Raw genomic sequence first — 22,022 nt, 5'->3', positions numbered from 1 at the left:
TGGGGAGGGGCTGGGTGGGGAGGGGTGGGGCTGGGTGGGGAGGGGAGGGGCTGGTCACCCCGTGGTGCCCTTATAAAACTCAAAGTTTAACCTACTCACGCCGGCTTGTGCCCGCCCTCACAGTCGGGCATATTTGCGGAATACACCACGCCGCCGCTGACCCTGGCCATTGACCGAGCAACCCAACGTTCCTACCAGCTCCTTCCGCAGGAATGTGTTGATATTAAATTCCCTTTTAGTGACGTCATCGCTCTGCGTTCAAAATATGTAATGGGAGGTTGATGAAGAGTCGGGAGGTTGATAATCGCGCGGGGGCGTCACGACGTTTAGCAAACAACGCGAGGGCAGCCATGACGTCATTGGGTACATTACTTTAGTGACGCAATCGCCTTGCGTTCAAGTGAGGTCGGGGGAGTTGACAATCGCAATGACGTCACCGCGCCGTCGCGTTGCCAGGGGGGGGGACAACGTCACGACGTTTTGAGCGTGGTGGCGTCAACGCGTCGGGCGGCCGACGACGCGGTGACGTCACCGCGCAGGGCCGGCCGAGGACAAGCCGACGACGCGGTGACGTCACCGCGCAGGGGCAAGCCGACGACGCGGTGACGTCATCACGTCAAAGAGGAGGAGGAGGGGTGGGGGGTCAAGAGCGGAGTGGTATCGAGGATGGCGGCGGCCCCTGAGCTCGACTTCGTGGTGCGCAAGGCGCACGGTCTCGCGGGCCGCGACCCGTGGGCGGCCAAGGCGTGGCTGCTAACGGCGAGAACCATCTACCCCGGGGACTTCGCCATACAGGTGCGGGGCGGCACGGGGGGGGGGGGCAGAGAGAGAGAGAGAGAGCTCAGGGGGAGGGCAGGCCTTGCCGCAGTGTTGACACGCAGGCCTCCATTCATTCATTCACTCGCTCGCTCGCCCGCTCTGTCGTTCACGACTTCACTCATTCGTTCAGTCAGTTACCGAGTCAGCCGCGAGCTAAGTCGCTCATTGGGCCGTGTTCGTCCTGAGAGCTGCGGTGGGTGTTGTGTGCACGGTGCGCTTGGCCTGGGTCGTGTTTGTTGATGTTTGGGTGATTTGTTTATCTTGCTTGTACGCTGCGGCACTGCTGTTACATGTTTGTATTGTTTGTTGTTGGGACGTTCTGGAACCCGTGCCCCCTACTGGACATCTGTGAGAAACTAAAGAGCTTTATTGCTCATCGGATTCCTCGTGCAGTGTAAATAAATAAATATTCTGACTCCAGTCCATTACCCGGACACACCACATCCAGTATCTCACCGTGGGCTCTGCCACGTGCTCACGTGCCACCACCTCCAGGTTCGCAGCGATCCATTGAAATATTTAGTGAGGAAAATAAGCCTCGGTTAGTAACCTACTTGCTGTTTTGTGGCCTTACCCCCCCCACCACCACGCTCCCCATCCCCCCACCTCTAGTTTGAAATGTATCTTCTGGAGAAGAATGCTCAGCGAGCGACGGACGCGGCGCGGCTGCTGTGCGAGATGTGAGTACGGTGGGTAGGAGATGTTGACTACCTCGCCTGGTGCACAGGAGGTCGTGGGTCACATCCTGACTCTGACGCCTGCTGCTCTATAATGTCTCTCTCATCATCATCACGGTGGCTGGGAGATGTTGACTACCTCGCCTGGTGCACAGGAAGTCGATGCCTGCTGTATATTTGGAGTTTATATGATCCCTGTCCGTGCAGAGTGTGAGTGAGTGAGTTTGTGGGGTTTAGGGTCGCAGTAGTGCAGCGGCGACCCGAGTTGTGATGATTATCTAAACCAGTCCTGGGTCTCCCCTAGGTCGACTCGGCCTCAAATGAGTACCTGGTGCAGTGTGTAAACATCGCCACGAGAGACAAAGGCGGCCGGGCGTGGTGCTGGCCACCCACCCCTTCGTGTGCCTTGCCGGCCTTCTTAGGTGCTCGCTAAACAGCACTTGAGCCCACAGACTTTATAAGGCTATCCGGTGCATCTTTGTCTTTGCAGGTTTGTGCAGTTCCCAGAAAAGCCTCCACTGTGGAGAGAAATCAACTGCATCACCTCCGCTCTGCGTGCGGAAAATCCCGACGCTCAAACACAGTTCCTGCGCTGTGAGTTCACGCACTGCTCGTCACACGCGCACAGCCACTCGGCACACCGCTGCATCAACACAGGCAGCAGCAGCAGCTCCTGGGAGTCATCATTCACAGATTCCACCGTGGTTGGCATCAGCGTGGACGGTTCCCAGGGGCGGACTATGCAGCAGTGGTAGCAGCGGCAGTATGAGTAGCAAGGCAACAACACCAGTGGCAGTTGGGAGAAGCAGTGGTAACAGCAGGAGTAGCAGCAGCAACAGTGGTAACAGCAGGAGTAGCAGCAGCAACAGTGGTAACAGCAGGAGTAGCAGCAGCAACAGTGGTAACAGCAGGAGTAGCGGCTGCATCGGCAGCAGTATCAGAATCGACATCGCCATCGGCAGCAACATCAACAGCGCTGGTGACAGCAGCAGTAGCAACAGCAGTAGCAGTACCAGGAGTGCAACATGCACTCACAGTCGGCGGAGGAGCAGTGAATGTAACATGGCTCTTGTATTAGCGCTGTGAGCAGCCGTGTTTTGAGTGTCTAATGGCACCAGTGTGACGCGGCCTTCATGCAGCAGTGGCTAGATAATGGCCGTGTCGTGTGCGCGCTCCGGGCAGGTGTGTTCGAGTGCCTGCCCGCCCCCGTGCAGTGCGACGTGCTGTACAAGTCGGCGGAGCAGCAGTACGGCGCGCTGCAGCAGGCCGAAGCGGTGATGCTGCTGCTGCGACGCTTCCCCGACGCCGTCGTGCAGCACGGGGTCAGTCTCGGCGGCGGCGCCGATCGCTCCGGAGGGGGCTCGTTGCATACAGAGACAAAGATCCTCCTCCCCCCGTATAGCCTCAACAGCCTGTTGGGGCAAGTGCTGTTAGCGAGTAGCAGCACCTGTGAAGGGTGGCGCTGTGGCACACGAGGGGGTGGGTGGCCAGCACCACGCCCGGCCGCCTGGCTTTGTTACATACGTACATTTACATAGTATATATACTTATTGATTTACCCCACACCTCCAATTTGCATGGTTCACTACGTAAGGTGCGAAAGAAGTTCTACACAAATAAAGGGTTGGCCACCACCCAGCCATCGGGAAGCTGAATGCCACGCAAGCGGTAATACGGCAGGTGGCCCAGACTAACATGACGGCTGTATTAATCCCAGAAAATACTGCGACGGTGTACGGTAGAGATCCCGTGATGTCGTTGGCAGGAGCAGGTCATCGTGTGCCGGGCGTCACGAATCCGCATTTGCCAAAATTGGAAAAGTGAACACCGCAGATTGCTCGTAGCAAACTCTCGCCCCCCGGCTGCGAAATCTTGGCAGCACCCTCCTGAAGAAGAGTCCAATTATCAGTCATACTGCTACGGAAAATATTCTATCCCTCGAGTTTCCTGGCTGGCTACTGGCTGGGCTCCTCTGCACCCCAACAGTAACTCTGTTGTTATTGTTAGTGGCTGCTGCGGGCTGTTGCTACCGAAACTAGCTGGGTAACTGGCTATGTGGGATTTTCCTCGTAGCAAATAAACACCGAGTTGAATTGAAACGGTGGAAGAGGTTCGCAAGCCATAACATTTCTAGCGATACTGTAGGGGTGGGAGTAGTGAATATAGAACACTACACGGGGCATACAAAATCGTTTAAAATTCTAGAGTCTATGGGCCTCTGCCTGAGTCTATGGGTCTCTGTGTGAGTCTATGTGACTCTGCCCGAGTCTATGGGTCTCTTCGTGAGTTTGTGTCTCTGCCTGAGTCTATGGGTCTCTGTGCGAGTCTATGGGTGTTTGTGCGAGTCTATGGGTGTCCAATGTGGAGGGTTAGGATAATAAACAACACCGGTGACGATTATCTGAACCGATCCTGGGCCTCCCTTCGGTCGACTCAGCCTCAAATGAGTACCTGGTGCGATGTGTAAACATCGCCACTGGGGAGACAAAGGCGGCCGGGCGTGGTGTTGGCCACCCACCCCCTCGTGTGCCGTGCCGGCATTCATAGGTGCTGCTCGCTAACAGCACTTGCCCCGACAGTCTGTTAAGTCTACACGGGGAATCTTTGTCTTGTCTTTGTGCCTCCAGGTGAAACTCGCCGAGACGCTGCTGGACTCCGAGAAGCAGGAAGGGCAAAACTCGCCCACCGGCTGTTTCCGAAAGCTCTTTGGTAACCGCCGTCAACATTTTCTACATTTCTCATTTTCCCCGAACTTTATTCGGTTTGCGCTCTCCGCGGCGGGTCCCCGGATTAGAGTCTCCGTTGGGGAGTCTCGTGGAGGGTAGGCGGTGGGCATCTGTGAAAGGGAGCTTGGTGGCTCGTCCCGACACCTCCGGTCGAGATCAAAGACTCCCGATTCTTGGATGCGTCGGCCTGTGCGTGTGTTCGACAAAAGGGGCTCGTGGAGGCGGAACATCGCAGACCCACTCACGAGATCTCTTTCAAGTGACTTGCGGTCCACGCTGGAGTGCGCTCAACTTGTTGTTGTTTTTGCCGCGTGCAGTGTGCGAGCTGTTGCCCGTGATCTTGGGCAACCCGGACGTGTGCCTCCCTCGCCCGCTGCTCTACAAGTACCTGCTCAAGGCAGCAGAGTTCTACATCACCACCACGACGCGCACCAACCTGGGCGACTCCCCGCACCCCGGTAAGCAGCCACGGTCTACCCACTGCTGGACGAATGCCTCCCCGAGCCGTCGCGATTCTTGCGATGCGGCAATCCGTTGAGTCGAGTTCGTCGCTCCATCTCCGTGGTGGACGTGCCCACACAGCTGTCAAGTGCCTTCCCCTTCCTTTGCCTGCCACTCTGTCATGCGTCTCGACCACCGGCCATCGTTGTCGGGAAGCTGCCTGCTGCTAGTGACGATGTGAACGTTAGTTCTTGTGACGATAGCGATTCCATTGATGCTGATGATGAGGTTGATATTACTACTACCGCTGCTGATGCTAGGGAAGCTGATGTTACTGATGTTGATAATTCAACTGTTGCTGCTGCTAGTGATGCTGATGATTCGACTGTTGCTGATAGTGCTGCGAGTGGTGTTGCTACAGCTGATGCTGCTATCGGTGCTGCTGTTGCACATTACACCGGGGCTGCTGTTGATGATGCTACTAATACTGGTAGGAACGAAGTGGACCAGACCACCAATAGATTATATCGTCCGACCGTTTGTCCGTCCGTCCGCGTCCGTTTGTCCGTCCGTTTGTCCGTCCGTCCGTCCGACAAGATGGCCGCCCGCTCCCCCTGCGCGTGTGTGTGTGTGCGTGTGTGTTTGCGTGTGTGCGTGTGTATGCGCGTGTGTGTGCGTGCGTGTGTGTATATGTGTGACTGTGTGCGTGTGTGTGCGTGCGTGTGTGCGTGTGTGCGTGTCCGGCCCACTCGAGCGGCGTGATGAATGGGCGCTATTGGGCTTCGGATCGTTATTCACGGCGAACTGGAAGCGTAGCAACACAACTTCATTACGTGTGCGTGTGCGTGCGTGCATGTGTGTGTACGTGTGTGTGCGTGCGGTGTGTGTGCGTGTGTGTGTGCGTGTGTACGTTTATGCGCGTGTGTGCGCGTGTGCGTGTGTGTGCGGTCGATATCCCTGTACCGGTATTAGTATTATTCCTACCAGCCCACCCCGCAGGGTCCTGTTACTGCTGCTTGTGGTGATGTTGATGATACCACTGTTGCCGATGCTGCTTCGAGTGCTGCTGCTCGTGAAACCAGGGCTGCTGTTGATGATGCGTCTAATACTGCTGCTGCTGCTGCTGATGTATGGGATATTGAACTTCTTTTGCACCATGCGTTTCCAACCGTGCTAATAAGGAAGTGCAGAATGCTGCTGATGCTGCTGCTGGTGATGCTGCTGCTCGTGAAACCAAGGCTGCTGCTGATGATGCTACTACTAATAATACTGCTGCTGATGCTGCTGCATGTCCTGATGTTCCCAGTGGTTTCGGACTGCGGCGTGGTGGAGACCTGGTCCCGTCTCACTCAGCTGCTTCACACCATCGGCTCTCGCTGCGACTGGCAGACCGACCGCCCAAACCGGTGAGCCTGGGCAGCCCGCAAATTGTCAACCCCCCCTCTCTCCCCAAAGCGAGTCGCTAGAACACCTTGGTGCCTTGTCTGGTTGCTTAGCAACTCGGCATCCCAGACCCGGCCATTGTGAACCCGCTGAGAGAGACACGCGGACTGATAATCTGGAATCCCGCGGGCATTCTGCACCCCGATGGGACAGTCCGATGCCCTCGCCCCCCATATTTTATTTTCCACAGTAGCTGAGAACCAGCCCAAATGCTCAAACGCCAAAGCGGCCAGCAGCAAACAGCGCTATCGAAGGGGTAGATACAAGAGTTTGTGACGAAACAATCCTTCTTACCTTGAATTGAGCGAGGTTGTTATGAGAGCTTGGGAAGAGGGACGATGACGACGATGACGACGATGACGACGATGACGACGACGATGGGACGATGGGAGGAGGGAATTCCACGGTGGAGCAGTGTGAGGCAAGAAGCGGATTGAGAAGTGATCTTCGGTGTGGTGAATAAACCGAGTGGCCGTGTGGGAGGTCGAACGAGTAAAGAATCCCACGATTGGCACAGTGGGCTACGTACGGTGCAAAGGAAGTGCAAGATGCATACACGTGTGTTGTTGTTGTGGCCTGCAATACGGTGGCTGTGTGAGAGCGAGTAGGTTTTTTGTACGTTGAACTTCTTTTGCACCGTACATAGCTAACCGTGTTCATCGGAGTTGCGTGGGAAGGACAACAAACTAAATACAAAAATCAGTTCTAAATAAATCAGTTTGTCGATCTAGACGACGATTTAAAGGTGCATAGCTCCAGTGGCTTCCTAATATCAGAAGGAAGAGCGTTCCAGACGGCCGCAGAAGCGCGTCTGAAAGCGCCACGCGATGCGGTGACCGCCGTATTTATTCGACGGGTAGCCAAAAGCCGCCGCCGCTGCTGCTGCTGCGAGGATGACCGGAGCTCGCGTGATGGTGGTTTATGCTCCTTGACGAGATCAGCAAAGTTATTGTGGTTCATTCGTGGCAAGCGCTTTGTGGCTAATGAGCACGACCTGATAGGCCAGTGTGTGGCCGAGTGTGTGGCCGAGTGTGTGGCCGAGTGTGTGGCCGAGTGTGTGGCCGAGTGTGTGGCCGAGTGTGTGGCCGAGTGTGTGGCCGAGTGTGTGGCCGAGTGTGTGGCCGAGTGAGTGGGCGAGCGAGTGGATATTGAACTTATTTCGCACCGTACGTAGCCTACCGCTTTAATTGGAGATGCGAGGTGGGCGAGTGGGTGTTTGTGTGAGTGTGTGAGTGCGTGAGTGCGTGAGTCCGTGAGTTGGTGAGTGGGTGAGTGGGTGACTTGGTGAGTGGGTGACTTGGTGCGTGGGTGACTTGGTGCGTGGCTGAGTGCATGAGTTGGTGAGTGAGTTGTTAGTTCTTTTGCGACCTGCAAATGTGGCTGTGGTCGAACGCAACTATGGGGATGAGACGAAGCAGTCCTGCTTCAGGCAAGGGGCCCCCACGTGTGCACGGGAGAGCGTGCGCGCCTGAGCCCCTGCCGTCGCGATGGGCACTCCAGGCCGTGCGGGGAGGTGCTGCAGCGCGTCCGGGAGGCGTCGCGCTACGTCACCGGCGGGGAGGACGAGGCGCAGAGGAACCTGCGGCAGCAGGTGGTGATGACCGCCGCCATCCTCTTCTTCCGCCACGCTCACGGCTACCTGAGCAGCGTCACGCCCACGCTCTTCTCGGGTGCGTCTGCGCGCGTGCGTGCGTGTGTGCGTGCCCGTGTGCGTGCCCGTGCGCGTGTGCGCGTGTACACTTCACGTGGCGGCCTCAAGGTGCTCTTGGCCTGGCACAAGCATCGTGGTGACGTCACCGCCACTTAGTGGCGAATGGCGGTTGTTGTGCGTGTACGTTCGTGTGTATGCGTGCGTATACGTTCACGTGCGTGTGTGTACCTGCGTGTACGTTCATGTGTGTGTGTGTGTGGGGAGTGATAGTGGGAGTGAGCGGTGGTGTAGCGATTAGTGCGCTCCGCTACGAACCTGGTGACCCGGGTTCGATTCCCGCTCACGGCCAACACCAGCAGTGACGATTACCTGAACCGGTAGCGCGCCTCCCTCAGGTCGACTCGGCCTCAAATGAGTATCTTGTGCGGCGTTTAAACATCGCCACTGGGGAGACAAAGGCGGCCGGGCGTGGTGCTGGCCACCCACCCCCTTGGTGTGCCGTACCGGCCTTTCGTAGGGTGCTACTCGCGAACGCCACTTGCCCCAAAAAAGTCTGTTGCGAAGCTGTACGGGGGGGAACTTTGTCTTTGTGTGCCGCGTGCAGGAGTGAGCGGGGTGGGCGGGCTGGTGCTGCTGGAGGAGCTCTCTCAGCTGTTTGTGAGCGGCGAGGCCGACCGCGCCAAGCACGGCGGCGGCGGCGGCAGCAAGCGGCGCAAGTTGGAGGAGGGGGGCCAGGCAGGGACCCCACCGCTCGCTCGACGCGCCCCCGTCCTACACCACCGTACCACGAGTTGGCTGCTATAAATGCGCCGTGCGGCTGTTTTTCAGAAGCTACGTGGCCACAAATTATAGCCGAACGAAGTGGCTTGTCGCGTGGAAATCTATAGCAGCAGCCAAACACTCTTAAACGCGCGACGTTGAGTCTAAATGTGGAGGGGGAAAAACCGGAGGACCCGGAGACAAATCCACGCAACCACAGAGAGAGAGAGAGACACGCAAACTGAAAATATACAGCAGCAGGCGTCGGGGTCGGAATCGAACCCACGACCTCCTGCGTATCAGGCGAGGGAGTTAACGCCTCGCCACCACGGATGCGTGACGTGTGGCACCTGACGCTACTTGGTAGTCGTAGTAGTAATAACATAATTACTTACCCAGGAATGCCACACACTCTGCTTATCCAAAGATCCACCCGTGGCGAGTGACTCTTGTTCGGGAGGGCCCTGCCTGTGTCTCTCGCTGCCACAGGTGGAGGCGGTAAGGGCGGATGAACCGCGATTTTCACCGAGCGCCGACGTGCGTGCGCGTGCCGCCGCCGCTGTCTCCCCGGCAGAGCGCGGAGGAGGAGTACTACCGCAGCCGGCACGTGGCGGTGCCGAGCGGGCTGCTGCCCGGCGCGGCGGGCCCGGCGAGCGCCGCCGACGTGCTGGAGAGCTTCCGCATCGCACGCGAGGCCTGGGACGTGCTGCACGCTCACCCGGCACTCGAGAAGGGTGCGCGCGTGCGTGGGCGTGTGTGTGTGCGCACACGCGTGTGTGTGCGTTCATGTGTGTGTGCACGCGTTTGTGTGTGCACGCGTGTGTGCTTGTGTGTGTGTGTGCACGCGTTTGTGCGTACGTGTGTGTGTGGGCGTATGTGTGTGTGCACGCGCGTGTGTGTGCACGCGTGCATGGGCGTATGTGTGTGTGTGCACGCGTGTGTGTGTGCACGCGTGTGTGCGTTCATGTGTGTGGGCTCGTGTGTGTGTGTGTGTAATCTGAGTGTGTGTGTACTCTTTTTTGTGCACGTGAGTGGAGCAGTAGTGCAGTCGCTAGCGCGCTGCGCTACGCACCCGGCAACCCAAGTTCGATTCCCGCTCACGGCCGACACCATTGCCGTATATCTGAACCGGTCCCGGGTGTCCCCTAGGTCGATTCAGCCTTAAATGACTTCCTGGTGTGGTGTGTAAAAACATTGCCACTGGGAAGACAAAGGCGGCCGGGCGTTGTGCTGGCCACCCACCCCCTCGTGTGCCGTGCCGGCCTTCACAGGTGCTACTCGCTAACAGCACTTGCCCCAGCAGTCTGTTAAGGCTACACGGGGGAATCTTTGTCTTTGTGTGGGCGAGAGAGTGGCTTTGCGTGTGAGTGGATGGCGGTGATCGCGGCTGTGTGTTTGTGTAGAGTTCCTGTGGGTGCGCATGCAGTGGAGAACTGAGACGTGGCCCTGGCTCCTTGCGTTCCTGTCGGACATGCTCATATACCAGGTACAGAGACAAAGATCCCCCGTGTAACCTGCACGGGCTGTTGGGGCAAGTGCCGTTAGCGAGCAGCACCACGCCCCGGCCGCGTTTCCTTCAATCTAATTTATATTTGTAGAGCACCTTCATTCGACGTGCTTGATGGCCATGGCTTACACAACGGTGCGTGGATTGAGGAATGAGTGACGGAGATAGAGGGGTGCTTAGGGGTCACGAAAGCAGAATAGGAAGAGAATGGGGAGTGGATAAGAGGTGAGCTTTTAAAGAGGAACGGAAGGAAGTGAAGGGGAGGGACTGCTTCATGTACAAGGGCAGTGCTGAGTCTATGGTGCAGTGTTGTATATATGATCAGTGCTGAGTCTATGATCAGTGCTGAGTCTATGATCAGTGCTGAGTCTATGGGTAGTGTTGAGTCTGGGCAGTGCTGCTCATTGTAGAGGGGAAGTTTATCCGAGTGGAGGGGTGCAAGTTGGGAGAAGGATCAGAAACGGGATTGGGCACAGGGAGGAGGAGGAACAGAGAGAGAGGCCGAGAGAAGATTGGGAAAGACACTGACTTGCCTCTCACCCACCCTTCACCCGCGTCCAAACGGGACAATCCTATCGTGGATAATTATGAGACGTTGTGCGAAAAAAAGGACTGCGGTTAAAATGAAGTGCAAGGTGTAGCGCCCGTTTCTTCTCGCCCGCTTGCGACGCGCGCAGGGGCAGTACCGTCACGCCATCGCCACTCTGCAGCAGCAGCAGGCCGGAGGTCAAGCCGGTGTCAAAGGTCAAGTGTGGGCAGATGCCAAGCGCGTGCTGCTCCAGATGGCGGCGTGCCACCTGGCTCTGGGTGAACACCTGGTACGCGCGCGCGTGCGTGCGTGCGTGTGTCTGTGTGTGTGAGACGATTATCTGAACCGGTCCTGGGCCTCTCCTAGGTCGACTCGGCCTCAAGTGATTACCTGGTGCGATGTGTAAACATCGCCACTGGGGAGACAAAGGTGGTGGGGCGTGGTGCTGGCCACCCACCCACCCCCTCGTGTGCTGTGCCAGCCTTCATGGGTGCTGCTCGCTAACAGCACTTGCCCCGACAGTCTGTTGCAAGCTATCCGGGGGATCTTTGTATTTGCGTGTTGCGCTACCGCCCGGGATTCAACGGCACGAGACAAATCGGCTGTTCTCCCGCCCGGCTTGTGACGATTCATCAGCCCCAGGTGTGGGCTTCTCTCTCGCTCCCGTGTCAGAAGATTTAGTGCGGTTTACTCGCGGGCAGTTGCGTGGCTGCCAGCTGAGGTTGAAAGCGCCCACGCGTTAGCGCTGTCCCTCCTCGGAGACGATCCGACACGGACTTCACCGTCGCGTTGAAGCTGCGTTGCCGTCGGGGGACTGGGCGCAGGGAGAAAGCCCAGTGCCCCCTCGTCTCACCGCGGCCTCGCGGATCGCGATCGCTCCCTGCGCTGGCCCCGGCGTGGGCGCGACCGTTTAGCGTCGCTAATCAAACGCTTCCTTCCGAGGATGAAGCCTTCCGGAGGCTTCTGGCTGGACATCAAACAAAGACGGTGGTCACCGCATCGAGTGCTTTTAGATGCACCTCTGCGGTCGTCTGGAACGCTCTTTAGGAAGCCACGGAGCTATACACTTTTGAATCTGGATCGAAAGCTAATTCCTTTAAAGCTTCCTTTTGTGTTGAGTTTGTCGTCGTCCCCGCCGCAACTCCAAATAGCGCGGTTGGCTACGCACGGTGCCAAGGATGTCCATCGTACGCGCACGCATACGGAGCGCCGCGCGTGATTTTTCTTCCCCGCTTTAATGTTGCGCCCGTTGCGCAGGCGGCGTGCGAGAGGGTGCTGGAGGTGGCGCCGATTGTGGCGCCGAACGCCACCGACGTGCCCAGGCTTGTCGACGAGCCGCCGCGCGTCAAACCCAAGTTCGCCAAAGGTGTGAACGTGTCCCGCATTTCTCGCTTTTACAAAGTCGCGGTGGCTGAGCAAAGGCCCGAAGAAGGCCCAAATTGCCAAGTGGTCGGCAAAGAAATGTGTAGATAATTGGCACGATCACCGTTAAAGGTGTCGCAGTTTGGAGTTCGTTTGTTTCTCGAATTGACTTGAGGCTGTTTATAGGAGGGGAGGGTGGGGGGGGGTGGAAGAGACAATGAGGGGAGGGGGAATTCCGAAGTGGAGCAGTGCGAGGGAACATGCAGAAATAGAAGTGACGTGACCCGCAGTGCGGTGGGTGGGTGGGTAGGTGGATAGGTGAGTGGGTGGGTGATTGTATTGTAACCTGCAGTGTGGTGGGTGAATGGGTGGGTGCGTGAGTGGTTGGGTCAGTGAGTGGGTGCGTGAGTGGTTGGGTGAGTGAGTGGGTGGGTGAGTGGGCGGGTGATTGTGTTGTGACCCGCAGTGGGGTGAGTATGTGAGTGTGTTGTTTTGACCTGCAGTGCCCGCATGCGTGTTGAGCTTCTTGCGCGTCTCTACGTCTGCACGTGCTCGCGTCACGAGTAGCGCGTGTGTGTGTGTGTGTCACTCCGCGTGCGCGTGCGCAGGTTCAGACCTGCAACTCGTCCCGTGCACTGACCGCGCCATCATCTCGCACGGCGTACAGATCGTCCTCTCCTGCTTCAAGGTGAGCGGCTCGGTGGCTGACGACGGCGAGTCGGCCATGAAGAGGGGGAAGGAGAGGGAGGGGGGGAGGCGTGTGTGGGGTACGTCTCGGGGCACGGTGTGTGGGGGGGGAGCCCTTCATCCAGCGGTGGATAGAGCAAACCCGACGCTACTTGCGTGGCGACGTCAACCATCGTCGTCTTTGAATCCCCTCTCCTCGCCTCCCCCGCCAGCCGCACGCGTTCAGCGAGGTGTCTCGCGACGACTTGGCGCTGGGTCACGTGATCGTGATGCTGCAGCACGATTGGCCGAAGGGCGAGGCACTGTTCCTGCGCGCCGTGGAGCGGATCTGCCTGCAGGGCGGCCTGCAGTACGAGAACTTCTTCAACTACGTCACCAGTATCCTCACGGCCACCGCCGTCGCCATGGAGACGGAGCCACGAAATTGGGAAACCGCGTTGGCGAGATGTTAACTACCTCGCCTGGTATGCGGCAGGTCGTGGGTTTGATCCCGATCTTGACGCCTGCTGTATATTAGGAGTCTGCGTGTCTCTCTCCCCGTGGTGGTCGTCGGTTTTCTCCGGGCCCTGCCATGTCCACCCAGACGAGACGCGATGTACAACACTCTCGCTACGGCATGGGGCGGAGGCGCCGCGGTTAGCGCACTATGCTGCAAACCATCACCACCGCTCGAATTTGATTCTCGACCACAGCTGACATGGGTGGTGAGTGATCGCCAATCTGGACCTGGGCCTCCCCCCCACCCCCATTCGGCGAACCAGCACTGACTGCACATTTAGCTTCAACAGGCGTTTAGAGTATTTGGCTGCTGCTATACATTTACACCTGATGATGATGATTGGCCACTTCGTTGAGCTATCGTTGTGATAGCCAGATGCCTCCGGTGGAGCTCTGTGTATATGGAGAGGGCTTTGCACCTTGACACTGTGGTGTGAGGCAGGGGACCCCGTTAGCCACGGGCTTCAGGTGACAACCGCCGTTTGTCCAGGACGAAGAGAACCCATAACAGCAGTAAAGTCTCTTTGCATCCGGCCTGCATGAGTGCCACGGCGGCTAGGAGATGTTGACTACCTCGCCTGGTATACGGGAGGTCGTGGGTTCAATCCTGACCCTGACGCCTGCTGTAAATTTGGAGTTTGCGTGTCTCTCTCCCTGTGGTCGCGTGGATTTTTCTCCGGGTCCTCCCGTATTTGGCTGCAATACATTGCCACGCGATAAGCCACTTCATCTGTGTAGTTTTGGTTTAGATTAAATCGGCACGCAAGCAAGCCCTTGGCGGATTGTGGCCAATTCGGGACAGTCTATGGGCCCCTTTTATTGCCATAATGAAGATGATGAAAAAAAAGACTTTAGCCCTTTCTGGCAAGAACACAGGGAGCTGTGTTTAGATGTTGACACACCAAATAGACACACCTATTGCAAGGCATCATCAAGTTTGCATTAACCACACACGCTTGTGGCAAAGCATGCAAACAACCACGCTTTGGTAACAATGTATCCGTTGTGCTTGAAAATGATTGGTCTCCACCAGAGAAGGCCTCCTTTGTGGCCTTGTCTCACCGGTGCTGTCGAGCAAAGGATTCTGAAAGGCCAGAGTGGTGGGGCTGTGTGCCTATAGGGCTGTGTGCCTGTGGGGCTGTGTGCCTGTGTGCTTGTGAGCCTACAGGGCTGTGTGCCTGTGGGGCTGTGTGCTTGTGAGCCTATAGGGCTGTGTGCTTGTGAGCCTATAGGGCTGTGTGCTAGTGTGTCTATAGGGCTGTGTGCCTGTGGGGCTGTGTGCTTGTGAGCCTATAGGGCTGTGTGCCTGTGGGGCTGTGTGCCTGTGTGGCTGTGCTCGTCAACCGTGATTTAAAAATACAAACCGAGCGCTCGCCTTTTGGAGAATTGTAATTGTTGTCGATTCAGCAAACGCATAAACACCCTCATCGACGACAGCTCTTGCGGCCGTGCTGCCTGTTGCCTGTGGGCCTGTGCTCAGCAACTGCGAGACATTAAACGTTCCTTGACCCTGCGGCCCCCCCCCCCCGCGTGAGACGTGGACATGCTGGAGGAGTTTGCGTTCCTCCGCACGCCGGAGGGCGGTCGCGTGCAGCTGGAGCTGCTGCCCAACCAGGCCATCATCACCAAGTGAGTGGGTGGGTGGTGGGTGGGGGAGCTGTGTGTGTGTGTGCGCGCATGCGACGAACCAGGCAATCATCACCAAGTGAGTGGGTGGGTGGTGGGTGGGGGAGCTGTGTGTGTGTGTGCGCGCACTACGAACCAGGCCATCATCACCAAGTGAGTGGGTGGTGGGTGGGTGGGGGAGCTGTGTGTGTGTGCGCGCTACACACCAGGCCATCCTCACCAAGTGAGTGGGTGGGTGGTGGGTGGGGGAGCTGTGTGTGTGTGCGCGCACTACGAACCAGGCCATCATCACCAAGTGAGTGGGTGGCGGGTGGGTGGGGGAGCTGTGTGTGTGTGCACGCTACGCACCAGGCCATCCTCACCAAGTGAGTGGGTGGGTGGTGGGTGGGGGAGCTGTGTGTGTGCGCACGCACGCTACGCACCAGGCCATCACCAAGTGAGTGGGTGGTGGGTGGGGGAGCTGTGTGTGTGTGTGCGCACACGCTACGCACCAGGCCATCCCCACCAAGTGAGTGGGTGGGTGGGGGAGCTGTGTGTGTGTGTGTGCGCACACGCTACGAACCAGGCCATCCTCACCAAGTGAGTGGGTGGTGGGTGGGGGAGCTGTGTGTGTGTGTGCGCGCGCTACGAACCCGGCGACCCGAGTTCAATTCCCGCTCACGATCAACAGCAGTGACGATTATCTGAATCGGTCGTGGGCCTCCCCTAGGTCGACTCAGCCTCAATTGAGTACCTGGTGCGGTGTGTAGTAAACATCGCCACGGGGGAGACAAAGGCGGCCGGGCGTGGTGCTGGCCACCCACCCCCTCGTGTGCCGTGCCGGCCTTCATAGGTGCTGCTCGCTAACAGCACTTGCCCCTACAGTCTGTTATAGGCTACACGGGGGAGCTTTGAACTATCCAGACGTCACAGTCGGGATGGAACCCACGACCTCCTGCATATGGTGCGAGGGAGTTAACATCTCCTAGCCACCCTTTTAGATCTCGCACTGCATCTCAATCGGCTCTATGGACGCAGACGGCATCAATTGCTCTCCGCGTCACGTGGGTGGGGGGGGGCGCGTTTAACAACAGTCCGGCGAGTGCAGCAGCGTGCAACGAGTTCATTCGAATGGGGAGGAGTAGATTGGTGAACGTGGAGAGACGGAGCGGAGCGTGGTGGTGATGGTGGTGAGGGGGGTCCACAAGGACTGGATTTGGGGAAACCCCCCCGCGCTCTAACACGGCCGCTCCCCCCCCCCCCCCGGCTCCCCACGGCGCCCAGGCAGCAGACGGTGACTCGCGGCGTGACCAAGGGGGTGAAGGAGGACTTCCGGCTGGCCATGGAGCGCCAGGTGTCGCGCTGCGCCGAGCCTCTCTTCACCGTCCTCCACCGCTTCCTGCTCAGCGAGCGCAACCTCCTCCTGCAGGGGCTCGGCTGACCCCCCCCCTCCCCAACGTCGCCCCCCCCCCACTCCCCAATGTCACCCCCCCCCTCCCCAACGTCACCCCCCCCTCTCCCCAACGTCACCCCCCCACTCCCCAACGTCACCCCCCCCCACTCCCCAATGTCACCCCCCACTCCCCAACGTCGCCCCCCCCCCCCTCCCCAACGTCACCCCCCCCCCACTCCCCAACGTCACCCCCCCCCCTCCCCAACGTCACCCCCCCCCCACTCCCCAACGTCACCCCCCCCCTCCCCAACGTCGCCCCCACCCCCTCCCCAACGTCGCCCCCCCCCCACTCCCCAACGTCACCCCCCCCCCACTCCCCAACGTCACCCCCCCCCCACTCCCCAACGTCACCCCCCCCCCACTCCCCAACGTCACCCCCCCCCACTCCCCAACGTCACCCCCCCCCCCCTCCCCAACGTCACCCCCCCCCCTCCCCAACGTCACCCCCCCCCCCTCCCCAACGTCACCCCCCCCCCACTCCCCAACGTCACCCCCCCCCACTCCCCAACGTCACCCCCCCCCCACTCCCCAACGTCACCCCCCCCCCACTCCCCAACGTCACCCCCCCCCCCTCCCCAACGTCACCCCCCCCCCACTCCCCAACGTCACCCCCCCCCCTCCCCAACGTCGCCCCCCCCACCCTAACGTCACCCCCCCCCACTCCCCAACGTCACCCCCACCCCCTCCCCAACGTCACCCCCCCCCCACTCCCCAACGTCACCCCCCCCCACTCCCCAACGTCACCCCCCCCCCCTCCCCAACGTCACCCCCCCCCACTCCCCAACGTCACCCCCCCCCACTCCCCAACGTCGCCCCCCCCACCCTAACGTCACCCCCCCCCACTCCCCAACGTCACCCCCCCCCCTCCCCAACGTCGCCCCCCCCCCCTCTAACCTTCACCCATTGCAGGAGTTTGTATTTGTCATGGTGACGTTCTAGATGTTGCTACCGTGAGATGTCTTCGTGCCGACCAATGCTGGACATCTTGGGCTGCGCCGCCGCGCGTGGCAGCACCGTGTTTATCGTGGGAGGGGGGGAGGATTGTTTGACCATACTTCACCACCCTGGTAGGTGCTGGTTAGTCAAATGGGAGCGGGGGAGGCCCAGGCCCAGATCGGCTATCGCTCGCCGCCGATGTCAGCCGTGGGCGGGAATCGCCTGGCGGTGTCAAGGGTTTGTGGCGTGGTGCACTAACCACTCCGCCACCGCCCCCGTGCCGTTGGGAGTGTTGTACATTGTGTCTCGTGTGGGCTGGGACATGGTAGGGCCCGGAGAAGACCCACGAATGTGAGAACACTCGCTTTGTCTTGTATCCACTGCATTGTAAAGTAAACGTTGGTTGTCTGCCTTATTGCCGTGGGTCTCTGTCAACATTTCAGCGTCTGTGAGATGTGTAGTGGTTGCAGCAATTTTCGCGATTGTGGACGAGTGGCAGGGTGGATGAGTGGTTGAATGGATAGGTGGATGAGCGAGTGAGTGGTTGAGTAGCTGGGTTGGTGGATGAGTGAGTGGTTGAGTGGCTGGGTTGGTGGAGGAGTGAGTAGTGTGGATGAGTGAGTGGTTGGGTGAGCGAGTGGTTGAGTGGCTGGGTGGAGTTGTGAGTGAGTGGTTGAGTAGCTGGTTGGATGAGTGAGTGGTTGGGTGAGCGAGTGGTTGAGTGGCTGGGTGGAGTTGTGAGTGAGTGGTTGAGTGGCTGGGTGGATGAGTGAGTGGCTGGGTGGATGAGTGGCTGGGTGGAGTTGTGAGTGAGTGGTTGAGTGTCTGGGTGGATGAGTGGCTGTATGAAATCCACACGGCCGGGCGTGGTGCTGGCCACCCACCCCCTCGTGTGCCGTGCCGGCCTTCGTAGGTGCTACTCGCTAACAGCACTTGCCCCTACAGTCTGTGTGGGCTACTCGGGTGATCTTTGTGTGTGGGGGGGAGGGGGAGTGCCTGTGTTCTGGAACGTATCACGCGTGACTGATGAGCGCCGTGCAGTTAGAAGGTTCCCGCGTGTGGTGCCATCCTCCACTCCGATCTCGAGGGGAGGCGGGGAGGGTCAATGATTTGTGTGGATCGGGCACAAAAGCACATGGCCCCAGAATGACGGCTTGTGATTGGTTAGACGACGGACTTTGATTGGATAGCGACAACTTGAACTGAACTTCATCTTCTTGGTTCTTTCGGTAAAGTCACGTAGAAGGGAAATAATAAAATAATAAAAATATTTAAACTAAATTAATAACTATATTTATTAGTAACTATATTCATCTTCTTGGTTCTTTCGTTAAAGTCACGTAGAATGGAAATAATAAAATAATAAAAATAAAACATAATAAAATAATTCTTACGACGTTTCGACCACAACGCAAGCAGCCGTCCTCAGGTGAAGAACAGGTCTGTCGAGAAGACAGAGTCTGAATGACAACCCCAGGCTTGGAGCGTCTATTTAAGCTGGGTTGGAGGGGGAAGAGCGCCTTTACAAAATAATTTGCATATCAAGAGGAATTTAGCATATTTATGGGAATTGCAGATATGCGATTAGTACTAACTAACTATATTAATAGTAACTATACTATCACGTGCCACAAGTGGGGTCTTCGTGTCTTTCATAGGTGGCCTAGTGTATCTACCATCCGCCTGTTTTGAATAACCTTACTAGAGACGCCACCATTTCCTTTACAATCGGTATCATTACGCTTGGCAATAACGACGTGACTAATGCAGTAATCGCATCATTATTCCAAAAAGAATAATTGAAAACCACGATTTAAAAAAAAATAGCTTTTGTTTGGGAGCAGGAAGGGGGGGGGGGTCCTAATGTTAGTCTATAGGTGTCCGTGCAGATCGATCGCGGGGTGCCTGCGCGAATCGAGCGCGCGCCATCGCCATGGCGGGGAGGAACATCGCCTACGTGAAGCCCAAGGAGCCGTCGTTCCTGCGCAAGTTCAAGAAGGACGTGGGCTTCAAAGAGGGGCCCAACGTGGACACCAAGGTGGCTGGGACGCGTCTCTCTCGTCGTGTACAGTGGGGGCGTACAGTGGGTGTACAGTGCGCACAGCGGTGTGTACAGTGGGGGTGTACAGGATGCACAGTGTGTGTATGCAGTGTGTCTGTGTACAGTGAGTGAGTGTGTGTATATGCAGTGTGTGTGTGCAGTGTGGGTGTAGTGTGAGTGTCCACATTGTGTGTGTATTTGTGCAATGTGTGTGTGTGCAGTGTGTATACACTGTGTGTGTGTGCAGTGTGTGTGTATACAATGTGTGTGTATACAGTGTGTGTGTGCACTATGTGTCAACACTGGGGGAGACAAAGGCGGTCGGGCGTGGTGCTGGCCACTCACCCCCTCGTGTGCCGTGCCGGCCTTCATAGGTGCTTCTCGATAACAGCACTTGCCCCTGCAGTCTGTTGAGGCTACACGGGGGATCTTTGTCTGTGTATAGTTTTCTAAACTGTCTCTTTCCTCGGTTCAATCGGGATTCTGAGTCTGCTTCACTTTTTAGATCACGTCTTGAAAATCACACATTTATCCTAAAGGCTTTCCATGTAAATTAACATAAAATAGTCTGATTGTTTTACTCTGTAATTATTATTTGATTTTATCATAGTTCTTCATTTTATTGGAGTGTAGTCATTGATATTGTTAACAGATTTGGGTTTGATGTTACGTGTGTTGAACTTCTTTTGCAGCGTACGTAGCCAACCGTGTAGTTTATATTTTTTTTTATATGAAAGACACTTTTATAAGCCGGAGTAGACTCGATTATTTGCGCTCATGATGGGGAGAATAATTCAAAATCTCGGATAATCCTAAATTATCAATTTTCCGTGGATCTCTATGCCAAAAAAACACTAATTTAGATATAAATGATCATAAATTTAAACTCACAAAATAAATAATTGGATAAATCACTCAAAATGAAGCTCAACTGACGATTTCTATTTAGAACCAATACTATCGATCGACCGATCAATGATGCACGTGCTCAGCGATAGTAACACTTTCCTGCTCCCGCCCAGCAGAAGACTCGGCCCACTGAGTGGATGACAGCAGCAGAGCCACGCCAATCAACGCCAATCAAACTCCGCCCACTGTTGTAATGATATGGCAACTACTGTACTGTAGAGGCGGACGCGTGAATTTCTGATTAACCGGAGCAACATATTTGTTGGGGTTTAAGCGCCGTGTGACTTGTAATGAACATTTACAAGATGAGATAATTATTCATTTGGGCTTAAGGGAAAATCCACGAGTTATTAATTTACGTCAAAATAATGTACGTCAAGGGTGCACTGTTAATCCGCACATCGGATAAACCGCACGTGGATAATGGAGTCTACGGTTTACGTTATTATTGACCATTGCCCTAATGACCTTTGTGACCTTTGTCGACCCCTGCCCTCGCCTGCGCCTAGCGAGGACCGGCCATGATGCCTCACCGGGACGACGACGAGGAGGAGAAGGAAGATGAGCGGCCGCAGGTGGTCATCATGAAAGACGGCGACCTCACGGAAGAGGAGGCTCGCAAACTCCAGGGTACGGCAGCCGCCCACACGCCGGCAAACCGCTTTGCAGAGAGAGGCCGTTGCGACGTCCGCTAAGTTGATAATTGGTTTTTTACCCTTCTATCTGGCAACAAAACTGACACCTTTTTACAAGGAGTCATGTTTACATAGACCACAATACCTGCAGTCGTAATGCAAACAAAAAACATAACTCTGATAATGTATGTGCACTGTCCTTGAAGTTGATTGGTCCACACCCGAGACAGCTTTCCTTAGAGCCTAGTCTCACATGGGTTGGACCAGATGGTCTATGTAAACATGACTCCTTGTAAAAAGGTGTCAGTTTTGTTGCTAGATAGAAGGGTAAAAAAACAATTATCATATTTTTACTGACAAATGAGGTTCCAATGGTGTCCGCTAAGTTGTTACGAACATTCCCCCCCCCCCCCCCGCGCGTGACGATTACAAAAAATAACCGACATCTCCAGTGTCTTGGCTGGCTGGGCGACTTTTATGACACCGCCGGTGAACGTTGACGATTCCTCGCCTTGTCTCCTCCCCCGCTCCCTCCCCCCCCCCCCCCCCCCCGTGCATCCTCCCAGGTGGAGCCTCCCCGTTCGTCACCGACGACCGTCCCGCCGACGGGCGAATTCTCTTCCGCAAGCCGGCGAAGCGGGAGGGGGGGACCCCGGACACCAAGGCTGGCGCCAAGTCGGCAAAGCGCTGGCGGGAGGGGGGCAAGCAAGAGGGTGGACGTTCAAAGAAGGGCGACTCCGCATCAGCGTCGTCGTCGTCGTCATCGACGTCGTCATCGACGTCGTCATCGTCCCAGGCCGTGAAGAACGCCAAACTCCTGTCATTCGGAGAGGATGACGATGGTGGCGGCGGCGGTGGAGACTGAAACCTGCGAGGTGATCGTGTTTGGTTGATGGCTGACGTTCTGTACGCCCCCCACTGCCACCGTCTCATCAGTGAGCTGCTGAAAGGCCCCCCCCGTGTCGTGTCAGTCATATGGGGGCTTTAGTCTTTGGTATGGATTCCTGCAGTCACGAAAGCTTCAAATCAAGATCATATGGGGGCTGTTTAACCGTACGTCACCACAGTGGGCAGCGCAGGCTGACACCCGTGGGGGGGGGGGGGGGGTCTTGGTTGGTGGTACCGCTGCCTACCACTGATGTTGACTGTCTGGGAATTAATCTCAGATGGCTGCGGTTTGTTTTGCGGTGTGTTCACCACTGAGGCACACCAAGTTTAGGGGGAGGCGTGTTAAACTTCTTTGCGTCGGTCAACGTGTGGGTGTGTGTAACGGCTTTAATAATAAACATTTCCGGATATCAACAGAGCACCGATGATAAAGACGTCATCTCTCGATCTCAGGCT

The 22,022-nt window shown here is 56.9% G+C and overlaps 2 protein-coding genes across 2 annotated transcripts; both read left to right on the top strand.

Annotated features, from left to right (window-relative positions):
• The first annotated feature begins 614 nt into the window (after positions 1 to 614).
• On the top strand, positions 615 to 16,200 carry INTS10 (integrator complex subunit 10). The gene is made up of 17 exons (XM_078882031.1): positions 615 to 795; positions 1,432 to 1,499; positions 1,987 to 2,090; positions 2,679 to 2,818; positions 4,124 to 4,205; positions 4,540 to 4,680; positions 5,970 to 6,069; positions 7,607 to 7,776; positions 8,362 to 8,492; positions 9,091 to 9,250; positions 9,920 to 10,002; positions 10,701 to 10,841; positions 11,810 to 11,918; positions 12,523 to 12,602; positions 12,814 to 12,979; positions 14,635 to 14,728; positions 15,989 to 16,200. Exons 1-17 carry the CDS (start codon positions 667 to 669, stop codon positions 16,143 to 16,145), a joined length of 2,055 nt encoding a protein of 684 aa, XP_078738157.1. The 5' UTR covers positions 615 to 666; the 3' UTR covers positions 16,146 to 16,200.
• Positions 16,201 to 18,962: 2,762 nt separating this feature from the next.
• Positions 18,963 to 22,022, top strand: KIAA1143 (KIAA1143 ortholog). The gene is made up of 3 exons (XM_078881918.1): positions 18,963 to 19,131; positions 20,553 to 20,673; positions 21,245 to 22,022. Exons 1-3 carry the CDS (start codon positions 19,027 to 19,029, stop codon positions 21,541 to 21,543), a joined length of 525 nt encoding a protein of 174 aa, XP_078738044.1. The 5' UTR covers positions 18,963 to 19,026; the 3' UTR covers positions 21,544 to 22,022.

The sequence above is a fragment of the Lampetra fluviatilis genome, chromosome 63, assembly GCF_964198595.1.
Source record: "Lampetra fluviatilis chromosome 63, kcLamFluv1.1, whole genome shotgun sequence".
Taxonomy (NCBI): domain Eukaryota; kingdom Metazoa; phylum Chordata; class Hyperoartia; order Petromyzontiformes; family Petromyzontidae; genus Lampetra; species Lampetra fluviatilis.
The sequence above is the reverse complement of the archived record's forward strand: the minus strand, read 5'-3'. Positions and strand labels throughout refer to the sequence as shown.